The 15,252-nt window shown below is 40.7% G+C and overlaps 1 protein-coding gene across 6 annotated transcripts in view; it reads right to left on the reverse strand.

Moving 5' to 3' along the window:
* sash1a (SAM and SH3 domain containing 1a) overlaps positions 1 to 15,252 on the reverse strand; it is a 165,103-nt gene that overhangs the window by 30,312 nt on the left and 119,539 nt on the right. For all 6 annotated transcript variants that reach the window (XM_084954180.1, XM_084954179.1, XM_084954182.1 and 3 more), the window contains exons 2-4: positions 10,414 to 10,542; positions 1,799 to 1,849; positions 1,640 to 1,689 (exon numbers count right to left, since the gene is read on the reverse strand). In XM_084954180.1, the coding sequence (XP_084810306.1) occupies positions 1,640 to 1,689; positions 1,799 to 1,849; positions 10,414 to 10,542 (230 nt within the window). The remainder of the gene's footprint in view (positions 1 to 1,639; positions 1,690 to 1,798; positions 1,850 to 10,413; positions 10,543 to 15,252) is intronic.

The raw sequence follows: 15,252 nt of genomic DNA on the forward strand, positions 1-15,252 counted from the left end.
ATCTGCCTGCTATTGCCCCGCAAAGAGGCGACAGTGGGGTACCCGTGCTTGTGCGCATAAACGTGCAAGCGTGCCTTTTGTGCGGCTGTAAGGAATCGGGTCCCAGGAATGCACGGGCATGCCTATCGGTCTGCCTGCACATGATAAATCACTCTACCTGAAATCCATTCACCATGGTGGAAAGTGGACAATGGACAACTTAATAGAGAAGAGAACTGGGGTGAGTGGGAGCAGACAGGCTGCCAGTGAATGATAGATTAAAACAAAGAGGGTTATTACAAGTGCGATGTGGGAAGTTTTGTAATTTAAGAATAAAAACTCAGAGAATGGTAGGTTTACAAGTTATATTATACACACATATATATATAAATATATTTATTGGTGATGGTAAGGGAAAGAGAAACCATGCAACGCATGAGAAAGAAACCAGACTGACAGTAAGAAAATGGATAACATAGTACAGTTAGGGGCTCTTTTAGGGTCTCTTTCAAACAGTAGAGAGACGTCATTTTGGCATCTGGATCCCATCATCTTCTGCATTTGTCTGTGCAACATATAAAGCCATGGGAATAGAGATCATGTCTGCGGTATGCACTTCGCTGGTCATCACGTGAAGATGGCAGCTCCACCGGGGCTGATTACTTTCCTAAAATTTGGGGGTTTTCTTTATCACTACCAATGACCAACACTGCCCAAGGAGCTTATTTTGTAACGAGGTCTTTACTAGACAACTCGTCATGAGGAAACAAATATATTCTTAATATTCCGTCTCATTTATCAAACATACGTGGCCATAAAGCAACCGTGTGTGTGCGATCAGGCCATTTAGCCAACCTCAGCCAACTTGGATTGCTTTAAATTTGCATAGCATTGTATAACAGTGACCTCATGGTGGGCTACGACCTAGAAATTTTATGCAAGCAAAATACAGTGGTATTCAAAAAAGAACATACTTTTGTGTAACAGGATCCAGTAAAAAGGAACCCCACCCATGCCCAGTTCCATCCTGCTCTTTCGTTCATGCTCTTTTGCTCTAATCTTTTGGCCATCACCCTCTCCGTCTTCCCCCCTGTACATTGCAGAACACAAAGGCAGGAAGGAAGTATAGACGGCCTGGAGAATAGAGAATGGCTGCTGGTCCAAGCGAGTCAGCCAGAGGAAGCAGTCACTGGGTTTCCTTTAACTGCAGCAGCAATATGAGCAGAGAAGCATGGAAGACCAACTACATCTTTTTCGAGACGTCCATTAGTGCAGATTGCTCCTTAACTTTAAACTCTCTTGAAAATGACCTTCTAAATAGTCAGTGGGTAATGTTTTATTACCATCATTAGAGCAAATATGCACACGTAAACTAGCATCTTCTGCTTTAAAAAAAAAAACACAAAAAAAACAAGGTTCCACATAATAGATCTACCAAACACATTAACTGTGTCTGAAGCTGTGTGTATTTCTCTCCATATTTAGCCGTGGACATGAAGAAAGTGTGATTTTGTGTGCAGGCATGCACAGGTTGATATGAGCCAGACACAGGCTGCAAATTGTTTGGAAATGCAGCAGACAGACATCTCAATCCAAGCATACTTCATAGATGCGCACTTGCTACAGTCACATTTTATCAGGGACAAAAATGGAAACTTACTTTCTGTCCGTTTCAGGAGTGGACACCTCGCTGCTGAAGCCTAAAGATTCCTGGAGAGAGAGACAAGGAAGGGGGTGGAGGCACGTGTCAGACTTTTGGTAACAATGACATCTGACGGTATTTCACAAGTGCTACTCTTATGCAGGTGTCTTCGCCTACCTGGATCTCATTACGGAGCTGCAGAGAGGTGCTGCTTGGGTCTTGTTTCTCCTGAAAAATTAGATGGGGAGGAGTGAGAAGGTCAAGCATCACAATCCAAGAGGCAAAGGAGCAAATCACAACACCGGGAAAGTAAAACAGTTCTTTAAGACGAAAGACGAAAGGATAAAAAAAAATACAGCAACAGTGGAGGGAATGCTTCACAGTGCACTCATGCATGTACAGACGTTTTTTTTTTTGTTTTTTTTTAATTATTGTCAGAGTCAGACATACTTGAAAAGGTGTCAAAACAAACACAAGCACGTGTGTGTACACCAACTGCTGCTAGGCAAGTCATGACTTGCTTCAGGCGCCCCAGTCTGCGTGAACCGTTCTGAAATGTAACTCGGCACCTGCAAAACTGGCTCCGTGCATCTGATTTTGTAATGACAATTACATCAGTAAACTCCCTTCACTCAAGACAAACACCTGCTCGTTTGCCTCTTATCTTACATTAGAATACAACATGCCATATTTGACTAACTGCACAGGCAGACATGCAAAACAGACATCCAGACCTGGCTGAGCTTTGCTCGTAAATTTAACGGTGGCTTTCACTACAACTGTACGAAAACAATATAAATCGCATTTATTTTTAAACTCTCTTTATACACAAAATGTTGCCAAGTTTTTCCAGCTTTTAAACTCGTTGTCAGTGTGTTTGCACTACTTGGCTGGAGCTAATGAATGTGTCTGAAGCAGGTGCATTTATAACAACTCCAGATACAGATGTGACTTGAATAAAGTGCTGAATAAAGACAGACACTGAGGCAGATACCATCACAGCGAGTCTGCAACAAGATTTTAACTTGCAGCGTGTGAGTATTAATAGCCAATTAGACTCCTTGAGGGAATGGCTGACTACATAGTTCTGGCAGCACTCTTGCGTCCTTTTGAACTGTCAAGCAGGAGATATCATGACTCCCTATACTCAGACTTGCCCAGTGCTACCACTGTTTTTAAACTTCAGGCCATTAACCAGCACAGAAACAGACACAGTCAACAACTTTCCTAAAGCTGGTGAGCAAATTTTTTCAAAGGCTCTCAGGCTTGAAGACCCAACATCTGAGGTTAACATCAGGACAAAGCTCTTATTTGCTGAAGGTCATACCCCTACTCGTTGCACAATTATCATTATGTGACTTCACTCTTAATTTGTTGTCATCCCTTCTATCATGTGAGTAAGCAAGACTGGAAAAGACCCCATTAGTTGCCTTAATTTGCAACATATGTAAGAAAATGTCAATTATAACATTGTTAAAACTACTAATGAAGCACTAATAAATATTCAGAGTATGCAGGGCTTGGGTTTGGGGTCTTCAACCAGATGGGTCATCGAATTACAAAAAAGATGAAGACCCTCGTGACGACCCCTTTGGTTTGGGTCACTGTCAGCAACATTTATGAGATTTATCAGATCCACCTAAGAACAGAAACCAAAATCTAAGGCAAGTTCGCACTTCCACTTTCTTTCTGTCTGACTTTTATTATTTAGCAGTTCATGAAGAATTACAGGAAACAAGTCCCAATGTAAATGCTGATATTACATTTTTATTTTTGGTTATTTTGTCTGTCCTATTATATTGAAATTGTCCAGGATTTCTTAACACATCTAAAATTAAAAACTATTTCCCCGTCTTTCTACAGAACTCTAAGCTTTCCGTTTCACTGGCTCTCTCGCTGCAGGATAACAAACATGATATAGGGGATGGTTGAGGGTTGCTTGGACTGTCTTGACTACAATCAGTAAAAAATTCTTTATTATAAGCCCATTAACAAAAGACAAATGTAATCTAGAATTTCCCCGAAATGGAGAGCGGGAAAGGAAATTGGCATCATCATCCTGCATCTCCACACCCAGGTATTAAGCTGTAGGACAGCAGTCACGGGAAGCATAATACAGACAGTTTCCTACAGTTAAGAGAGTCACGCTTCCTAATCTGGACGACCTCCAGTTTAACCTTTTTATATTCATATAATGGTTGAGGGAGTGCAATCCTTCCACGCTGTTGCCCCATGAACATGAGTAAGGCATGAGCAAGTGTATTAGTCAGGAGTGACATAACTACCTTTAAGCGTTCTTTGGAACTTTGGAACAACCGTAAGCAGAGGTGAGCAGAGGACCTGAAGTGCTAAAGTGGCTTAAAGCCTCTAAATTAGCCCAAGTCCCACAATAACCGCACACAATTGAGAGGTGGCTGTAAGGATTTTAGCGAGACAGTCATTAAACAATCATTTTTGCTCAAAACAAGTCCTACTGGCCATTTGTGTATTGGTCTGTTACTTCAATCAACGAGACAGGGACATGTGACTGGAAGCTTCTTCGTGAAGTAAATCAAGTCATGTCGGAAGACCATTTAATTTGTACATCCCAGGGAATATGGGGATTCCCATAAGTCAAAGAGCAGGTACATATCCACAGTCGTGGAAACTTGTTTCTACAATCACCAAGCTGCACGTAAGGAAAATCTCGGAAAGGACTGTTTGTCTTTTTTCTTACAAAGGCAGAGATTACGAGAGACAAAGACACAACACATTCATCCCTTAAGCAAGCACCACTTTGGCAGCTCTATTTAAACAAATGAATTGTGCAGAATATTGTGGACCCACGTTAAGAGGGAGGGGCGCTGTGAACGAGGAGTATACTCCCATGCAAACACACAGTACACAAACGCTTTCAAAAAGGTAGTGGTTGGCTGGTTTTGCTATCAGATCCTCTTTGCGGCTTCTCCGGACAGCAGCTACAGGACAGATACCAGTTTCACCAGTGGGTAACTGTAAGCACCATGCCAGCTCGTTGTAAAAATTATTTTAATGTACAATGTCTCTGTACTGCTTGGATATTGGATAAACACAAAAATACAGCCGGACACTGACCCTGGCATCGCCACATTCATTCCACCACAGACATAAACCCAGTTCAAGGAACATCTACACACATTCACACATCTTGCCCCCACTTTCACACACACTAAAAGACCTAAAAGACACAATGTGGCTCTCTGTTCCTCCTACTCATCCTCAGCTTCCCTTTATTTCCTGTCTGTGCGTGCCATCTCTGACATGGAAAGAGAGTGAAAAGCTGAAAAGATGAGTGAAAAACAAACAAAACCTACATGTTATTCACTCTCCGCTAGAGATCTGTGGGATTAATCTGTCACAGAGCAGGATGTGATGAGACAAACAGTAAATGGTTCCAAAAGTAAACCTCCATTTCTCTCAGACACACGGTTAAACGATGAATAACTTGCTGACACGGTTACTTGAAAGAAAATATCAAGGCAATCTGTGTTTGAGGCGGTGCCTACGAGCGTGTGTGTGTATAAAGCATAGATCCCACAATGCATCCCCCCCAGAGGGGGCAGGCTATCCTTTACATGAACTTTGCAGAATAATCTTAAGATGCTGCCCTACTTACCTAAAAGTGGCATGTAAGCGTGTGAACGTGCATGCGTTTTTCCCCTTAGATGTCCAAAGGCGTTGCTTGTGCATGGTTCGCTTAGTGTGTATGTGCGTGCAATTGTGATGGGAGAATGATTGGTTAAGCATGACTGAATTAAGTTAAAATGAAAGGGAGAAAGAAGGGAGAGCTCTGACTAATGAGGATCACGATGTCTGAGCACAGGGAAACTGGCATCGGAAACGACTAAACCCTAACACACAAGCGCTACTGAAAAGTGACTTTACTTCCAAAAACCACATTGCTTTCCATCATTAACCTGGAAACTACAACAAAGTTTAGCTTCGCAACAGGAGATCCAGATTTTTTTTTTTTTAATTAAAGGGAAAGCTTCAAAATACAGATGAGTGCTAAACACATATTCCATTCACTGCAAAAGCCTGTTGAAGTCACTTTTACGTCACCAAAATTACTCCCAACCTCAGATGGAAAAAAAGGTGTATGTGTAGCAAAAAGACCAGGTGGCGTAGTGGAGGTAGGCCAGCTGGCATGGCCGAGTGAACCTGGGTGGGCAACTGTAAGTAGCCCTGTAGAAAGATATGTAGTGGAACAGGTACCTACTGCAATCCCTGAAAAAGACGTTAGAGGTGGAACTAGTACAGCACAGTGCAAGCCTGCGGGACTGGCTGTTCTGGAAAATCCACACACACACACACAAAACCCACACTTGTGTTTTCTGAAATTCAACCACGCCACACCAATCAAGCTGCCGCTTGCCTAAATGTTTTTACGAGAAAAACATTAGCACACCAACATCTCCATCCTCTTCCTTTCAAGGACGTCTGGGAGAGTGTGTGTACGTGCTTGCCGCACAGGGCTGCATTCTTTTATAGCGCGTGGAGCATTCCTCAGCTTTGAGAATCCTCCTCAGCTTTGGTATTTCAAAACAAATACCAAAGTTATTACAACCGATGTCCCATTAGTGACAAATAAATCACAAAATACATTTAAATATACCACTTGCTTTCCACAAGGGTTTTGCCAATAATAAAAAAAACACAGCGGCACGAACGTCCTTTGAAAGCAATCTTACAGCAACAAAGTCTCTGCTGTTTGAGCGTGTTTGACTTTGCTAGGTTTCTAGGCAAAAATCTGAGAGTAGAAAGGATAAATAAGCAGCAGAGTTCACAACACGGTTTGTCTTTCCTCTACACTGTAGTTTTAACCCAGCTGAACTGACGCACTTTGATGGTTTAACTTCATGTGGGCATTAATCACACGGTTCCTCGTCTCACAGTAAAACAAAACAAGTCCGTGCCTGAGTCTTGACCCACGGCTGTCAGGCAATTCAGGTATAAAACAAATAAAACGCCTTCCTTGAGTTAGCAGGTTACGATGAACAGATTTATGATTGATAGGATGCTTTGTTTATGCAATTATCTAAAATTATCCTCAAAGATATTACCACACACAGCAGTGCAATGTCTCATTATGGTTAACAGCAAGTGTTAAAATGCCCAACAACCACAAACGCCAAAATGAGCTCTCTTGATTTATATTTAGCGTACTTCATTTGTACTATTGTGCTATGGTTAGAAAGTGATGTCAAAATAGAGTTTGGTATTTCTCTCCCTTGGCCAGACAAGATCAGTCATCCAACAACCAGTCCCTGCATGTTTAAGGGATCCCTCCTCTGGTGTTTTATGTCTGCGTTTTGGCACTTTTTTTTTCTTCCCTTTGAATTAAACTAAACTTGCACTGACATAACTGTAGCGTGACTTTGTGGCTGCTCATGGAGATAGCTTGAACTTTTCCAACTGCCTTGATGTTGAAGAAACAAAAGAAGAATAAGACAAAAGTTAACTAAATGTATTTACTTCAACTTCAGATAACTTCTATGGAGCAGTACTTAAAACGATCCTCATCCGCTTCAGAAACCAAAGAATGTCATATATTGCAGTTGTTAGCAATGATAATATGCAATGATAATTTATGCTACTTCAAAGCCACTGGTTAAAACCTTTACAAACTTCTGCCTTGGTGCCTTTTAAGAATCAGTCCACATCTAAAACAGATCTGCAAACCAGTAATTGAATTGTGTTACTAACCAAAATTGGGATCATTTCCTGGAATCTGTGGGCTGCCAATCATTGTTTTGTTTTTTATTTGACCATACCATAGCCACCGACATCACTGTTTTCAACATTGGGCCAAGCAAATTTTCGTTGCTATGCTGAAATTTAAAACTCACTTTTTAAAAATTATCGTAAAAATAAACTACTATGAAGCACCTTCTATTTTGAAAAGGGACACTGAAAAACAAATCATGTTTACGGTTACAGATGTAAGGTACATTAGGACGGTCAAATGCATCTACTTTATTCTAAAATATAACTAAATCCTTTGTATTTAGCTAAGAATTAGAACACTGAAGACTAAAATGTTTGTAACTGAATCCCAGGCAAAAAAAAAAGATTCTTTATCCTTCTGACCTGACCTTTTACTGACCCGTTATTAGAGACAACACACTTTATTAAAACTGCTGAATATTTTGCTCTTTTCCAGCATTTCCTGTCACTCCAATAATAAAAATCCTCACGCAGCGTCCGAACGCTAATGTATAAGAGCGCTGGGAAACTGCGAGGCCGTCGTGCTAATCCATATCCACATTCCCAAAGAGGATGTTTATTTAACCCTTTGTATCCCACTAACTCATAAAACTACCATAGAGTCACAGAAACAACTGAGAGGAAGCCACGCAGAAAGGTGCATCGATAGCCATCTAAGAGAGAGCTTCCGTCATCAACTCTTAATAGAGAGAGCCCCTTGCTTTGCAACAACACAGACAGCCATCACTATGTTAAAAGGGGCACAATGCAAGAGCAGGCTAATAATATTGTGCAAGTGGAAAAAAAAATTCTCGTTACTTTAAGGAAAAGAGCCCAAAAAAACCAAAAAGCCCCCAAAACCCCGAAAGAGAAGCTGAATGGTTCCCATCATGAGCAAACTCGCCGTACCAAGAGTCAAGTTGAGAATGCTTTGGAGAACAGAAACTTAAAAAGGCCTTCTTCTTACTTTTTGGTGTTACAATGTTGACCACAAGAACACTTTAGACAGTGGGGCTTTCGCATGGGAATTTTCCAGTAGCAAATATCCAGTCAGTGTTTTCCTCAAGTTATATTTAACCTGGAGTATGAGGACCTCCATCACAGATTTACTGGCAACCAGACAGCTTTCATGGCGTCTTCTCCAATACCACATTTATCTAAACTTCAGCCTTCTCTAGTACAGCATTGCAAACCAAGAAAGGTCAAAGCTTAGGTGACTTTTACCCTAAAATCTCTACTACATAGATCAGATCTGAACTGAAAAGCATATAGTAGGAGAGATCTGAAGAAACAAGTTACCTACTAGTAAAAATAATAATAATTTAAATCAATAACTGATCTATAAATCTGACATTATGAAACGCATGAAAATTAAGACAATGGCTAAAGAGAGGTGAGCCTTATGGAGTCCTGTCTGCTTTACCATCCACCTCCACTAATAATATCTGTCTCTATTAATGTGGCTCTTATGACCTTGCCTAACCATCTGGCACTGGTCCCAGGGGTGACGACTGCATGACGCTGGCTTGCAGCCACTGACTTCTGGACACACTTCAAAAGCTGTAACAGTCATTTTGTTACTCTCTTTCTGACTGGGTGTCCGTCGCTCTGTCTAAGCTCATTCTCAGTTCATTTAGTGTCCTGTGCTCTGTCTCGGTACACGCCTTGTGTATTACTTTCACAATGCCTCTTAACAATATTGCCTAAGAGAAGAAAAGTTTGTCTTAATCCATTGCATCCTAGAAGGGTTGGTAAAGAAAAGACTGTTCTGGACTTGAACAGCACCCAAAACTAATTTTAGAAAAAGGCCTGCACTCAAACGCAAGGCAAGGTTAAATCCATATAGTGTGGGTTGATACTGCACATTTGAGAGCTCTTGATAAGGTGTTGTCTGACCTATATTTCCTCCTCCATGTATTTTTCTTCTTTTCTTCTATATTTTGCTGCCAAACTCTGCAGAGTGGCAGGACAGCTGCAGGCTCTCACATACTCCACTCCTCCTCTTCATTCCCCTCATCCTCCTTCCTTCTCATTCTTCCACTATTCATGTCGTTAGCCTCCTCTTGCACTGGGCTTCAGGCTCAGGTCCCACTCAGCACAACCCCCAACCCCTCCCCTGAGCCTTCACAGCTTCCTTTTCCCCTGTTTTAAGAACTCAGAAGGAGAGCTTCCCTTCAAAACTAACAAAAAAATGCCCGAAAGGTAAGCACAGATCAAAGTCTGCAGCCAAAGAGACAGCACTTAATCTATAATAAGATGCAAAATGCATTTACAGTCTATCATGAAAGTGGTGACAACTGGATGTCTGAAATCATTAAATGCACAGCACAATAAACCAGCTGTGCCTTTCAATGCAAGCTGAGCCACATGGTCGCCTTGGAGCAAGAGGGGCCGCCTATTAAACTGGAAACGTGATGACAGAAAAACATGCGGAAAAATGGGGAGACAATCGGTACAAGGTCTAAAAAAAGAAAGTCTAACGTGACAACAATGTGTGCAAAGTATGTGGATGGAGAGCTGAATCGTTGTTTTATCGGGCAATAACACTACTATGTCTGACTTTCTAGCAAACGTGGTGGAGAGCAGCAGCTAGCTTAGCAGAAAAACAGAATTGACCATTTGTTTTTGTGTGTGTTTGAGAATTTATTTGCCCAAGTTCTATTTACAGGGACTTACTGAATTGATCTTATACTTGCTCTTGCAAGCATGCGGACCCATTGGGTTGCACACTGCACAAAGCTAGGCCCTCTGCAGCAGCACCAGCAGCATTCCATCATAGATTTACTTGCAACTTGGCAACCAAAGAAGTGTCTTAGTAGCCTACATCTCTCTGAAAAGGACTTGTAGTGGTGTTCAGGCACACTGGCCTCGGGGAAAGACTTGGACATTAACACAAATTCATCTTGTTTGTTCAGTCTCTGCTATTCTTTGTCTGGCAGTTAGTAAAGAGCGTAAAAAAAAAATCAAGCATGCAAGTTCAGAGGAGAGGCAAAGAAAATGCTGTGCATGAATAGCCGTTCACATGATTTCATTAGGCGAGGTAATTACATGGGTGAGCGTGTATTTACCATGTCGAGTTCCTGGGAGACTCGTCGTTTGCGTAGCTCCTCCATGCGGTCGTTGACGTCACTAAAGCAGGTGTTGTAGTACTCAGAGTATTCCTGTGCAAGGTCATCTATGTTGCCCAGAGAACCATCCTGAGGAGAAGAAGGGGCATAGTTTTAGCCAGAATACTAAAACCACTAAAACCACTGATAATTTCGCTGACAATGCTCCCACTGGAAAAACTCTTTGCATAAATTATGAACACTCAACTGCTTTGTTTCGATTTACTTTCTGCACTTGGTCTTTCCTTTACACGCTTTCATATAGCTGCACTTCACAATATTCCACCAGTACTGCAGGGAAACGAAAAAGCCTAAACGAGTTAGCACACTGTGTGACATTCACATCCCCTCAAAACTTTGTATAACCAATGTAACATACACTTACAATTAGTAGCAAATAGAAGTTAACTAGGATGCATTTTTGTATGCCTAACACAGACATTCCCTCTCACTCCTACGCAGTTTTGGATAAACTAAATATTTTCTTGGATAAGTAGAAACAATATTATTCTTTATATGCAGTCTTCTTGGTGATGCCACTAATTTCAAAGTGTCAACTGCCGTTCAAACTGAGACCACGCTGCGTCACCCATGTGGCAAACTACGCCACACAAACAAAAAAAACTAAAAATACCCCCGGTAAAAGGGCTTTAGGCCCATTTATTCATTCTTATCAGGTTCCATTCAGTGTCACTGGCAGGCCTTGGTTTGTTCCTGGGTTTTTGTCTTTATTTCAAGATGCCCTTTACCTCCTCAGACATTCACCAAGCTCCAACCCAAACACACTTTTTCCGGCAAGCTTCAGTTTACATCAGCACAGTTCCTGCCTTTGTGAGGAAGATCTGTTTAGAAATAATCGAGGAAGTTCTGCTCCAAACATTAAAGAGCTTACCAAAAAGAAGATAACACTATGAGGTAGTCGAGCACATTTTAAATTCAGGTTTTATTGAAATGCGTGGCTGAACAAACTGTCAACATAAAGGGGCCGGTTATAAAGCAGTCTATGAAGTTAATTAGGGTGACTTGTGTTTATGTCGGCCCACCTTTCAGATTTAGAATATCTTAATTATTTTCTCAAGGCTTAAAAAAAAGGAAGAAAAAAGCACTTAAATATTAATTACTTTCTTGAATTAAGTCATTGATATTTCTTTGCAGGACATAAAGCAACTTTTGTATAACTTTTGTGGGAGAGAAGCTCATCTCCTGCGTCTTGCCTTGGTTAAAATCTAGGCCATTCTGGCAGCGATGGCCCGCAGTTGAATATTCATCAGTGTTGATCTAATCTGTGCCAGGCAGACAGCTAGCATTGAGTCACTGTGCAGGGTCCAAACAGTCTCCTTCAGTCTCTATCTTTCTCAACTGGACTCCCTATCTGGGTGCCAGGCCACAAATGAATGGATCACTGTGAGTAAGGTGTCACACGCACACCCGTGCATACACATACAGGGGTATAGGGCCTTCTTCAGACCTTGGTGTCTAGTCGGGGAGAACACACATTAGTATGCGCACACATTGCATGCTGGGGATTTCAAAAGCATCACACCAAAACAAACTGAGTTAAGCCAATCACAAACACAGCTCGGTGAGACCGAGTTACGATTTATTAATTGTACGATGAGCACATTACTGAAAATAAAACAACAAAAAAAACACAATTGCTTCGTCTCAAATGCACACTTTGGCTTGCTGTGATCTGTCCTCCCAGCATCTTTTCTTGAGAAATCCTGTTTTGGCCAGACATGTGGTTTGAGCTGACTGAGAATCCCAGTGGAAACACTCCCCGGGCAGACACATGTTTTCGCCTTCATTCCTCACATTGACTGAAAGCGCACACTCATTAGAGAATCCCAAAATGTTACAATCAGACATCAAGACTGTGCACATATATTTGCAACATCCAAATAGAAAGACTAATGCCCGTTTTAAAGTTGCACAAATCATTTTTTTAGACGACGACTCCAATTTTTTTTTAAACAGTGATGGATTTTTCTTTTCTTTTTTTTTTTGCAGAAGAATTATTTACGTTTTGAAGTCTTTTGTCTCCACTTGCAGTACTATATCTCAGCTGTGGACAGGTAAAGCTGCATATATTTTGATGTTTTCAGATAGACTGCTAAAACAGCCCCCCCCCAACCCCCGTGTGTGTGCAGAGATGACCGAGATTCCTCTGATTCTCCAGTGGGATTACCTCATAGGCGCTCGACACAGCTGAACCTCGAGCCTTCACTTCCACCGTCACTTTGTACAGTGACACATTCACATGTTCTGTTGTATAATGACTCCAGATGCTTTTGGGTGAATCACAGCCTTAAGAAAAGGTAAACCAGCTGTTTTCTCATAATGACTGATTGGTCATGTCATCGCACGAACAAGTGCTTTGTCCACATTTTAGAGTAAATCTGTTAAAGTGGAAGTGAAAATGTGGCAGTATTGTTTGGAAATTTGGCAGGAGGGTAGGCATTGATGCTGGAAAAGGGATAGTCTGTGGACTACAAACCAGGGCAGCTGTTTGGTGAGAAGAGAATAAAACAGCTGTAATCTGATAACAGAGATCCTTCACTTGTTAAGAGACTCTAACGCATAAGTCATTATGTAACCTAAAACAAAACAGGCTCTGTTGGCAATAAGTCTCAAAAGATCCTTACTGTAAAACTCTTACTCTGAAGCCGCTTTACATGCGCACATATAGAACTATAAACACATCTAGTTTCATGACTGTGTGCCGATGTACGTGATGTAACAGCTACTCCACCCTCGATGTGAAGGAGGCCAACTCCCCATTTAAACTTGAACAATAGCAACAATAGTCGTACCAAAAACTCCACCCAAGCAAGAATGGGTGAGGTCGCTTGTATGAAATCAGAGTAAAGAGTGTGCAAGTGTCACAAAAGCTCATCATTCCATTAAGATGGGTACTTCTAATTTCAAGATGAAAAATTTCCGTTTTGTTTAAAAAAACAACCCCCAAAAAACTGTAAGAAATTAACAAATCACTCGTTTGTGTGAAGACCACTGCAAATTAATGGCTGACATGTTGCGCCACCATCAAAATAGAAATTAACAGCGCTTATTAATGCTGAATGATTTGCGGTACATAAAGTTCCTTTACAATTGCTTCAAAAGAGATGATTTACATCTATGGCAGAAATAAAAATGAAGTCAATATGTCTTTTTACACAAATCACGTATAATCTGCTTTATTTTAGATATTAAAAAGTAAAGATACACATGCATATGCTTTGTATGCAAAGGTTGCACAGAGAAGGGAAACAGCATGAAGGTTTAGTAGCCTCGGGTCAATTGGCCATGGAATTCCTTGCATTCTTACTGACACAGGGTTCCTCTACAGACATTTTGGAGAAGCATCACTTTAATCATGAGGCATGTCTGTGCGTTAAACTTCAGCAGCTTCAATTTCAGGCTCTTTTTTTTAAATCATGAATTTATTGCCAAAAAAATAAAGTAATATAATTACAATATATATATATATATATATATATATATATATATATATATATATATATATATATATATATATATATATATATATATATATATAGACATTCACCCCCACTGTTACATTATAAAAATGAAACCAAGTAAGCGCTTTATACTCAAGTAACCAACATCAAGCACATATTAAGTATAGTATTTTAAATTAAATATGATATAAATCTGGAGAGAAAATTCCCCAGGATTTAACACTTTTGCTTGAGCGTTTCATATAACAGAATACATAAAGGGCTGTTCAGTCCTTTCAAAAGAGGCAGTGCACTGTTGAAGTGACAGTTTCTTTAAGGGGGAAAAGTCAAAACTATGTGAAAGGCACCCAATGAAGGTAATTCACACAACTAGCATGCAAGGCACTGATAACTTGCAACCTTGGGAACATCTGCTCAAAAGCGCTTTCTTGGTATATCGGTGACATGAGAAGAATATCTGCTAAGGCTGGAGCTTCACTCAGTTTATCTTCTTCACATCATGTTACAGAATATCTAAACGAAAGCTTGCTTGTTTATTAGCTGAAGAAAAGCCAGTATAATACGTAAAAAAAAAATCAAATATTTTTGTTCTGTTTCAACCTTTAACGTCAAATTCCTCCATTTATCATACCGGTGTTTAGTTTTACATGGGCTGAATAGAAGTGTAGATGGTATTAACTATTGTTACAATCACGCCCTTGTGACTACCCATTTTGTGTGTTCGAGAACAATGACAATGGATGACAAAAGAGCCGTCTGATGTAATGCTAGAAGGTTAGCAGCGTGATCACTTTCACTTGCTAAGCAAACTCAGGACAGGACTGGCAGACTGAAACTGCTGCCAGCTGGGTTGCATTGTGGTGCACTGTACTAATGTTTTTATAAGTGAATCTCTTGAGTCACCAACAATAACAATACATCACCTCTCCAATAGTCCAAACATCATAAGATAAATTAGCCAGTTGTTGCTACATCCATCAATCTACTTAGTTCCTCAAACGCCTCCATAAACTAATCCCGCCCTGCTTCTCTGGAGTAATACCATTCTATTGGTAACAAATAACATGAAAGAGAAAATGCCATCTGTTAACAGTATAACACAAAATATACATTTGACAAAAAGACTATTTGATAAAAACATCACTGGGTGTTGCATCAGCCGGCTGCAATTCTTAAAAATGTTAAAAGTGCTGCAGGTGAGCACGAAACAAATCCCCAAACCAGGAGACATCTGACTAAAAGTTGGCCTTCAGGCCAGTAGAGGAAGACTGTTAAGGAGGGTAAGGCCAGGGGCCACAACTCAGTCTTTTAGAGAGCT

Source organism: Perissodus microlepis, chromosome 15 (genome assembly GCF_051167445.1).
Source record: "Perissodus microlepis isolate ML-2025 ecotype Zambia chromosome 15, ASM5116744v1, whole genome shotgun sequence".
NCBI lineage: Eukaryota > Metazoa > Chordata > Actinopteri > Cichliformes > Cichlidae > Perissodus > Perissodus microlepis.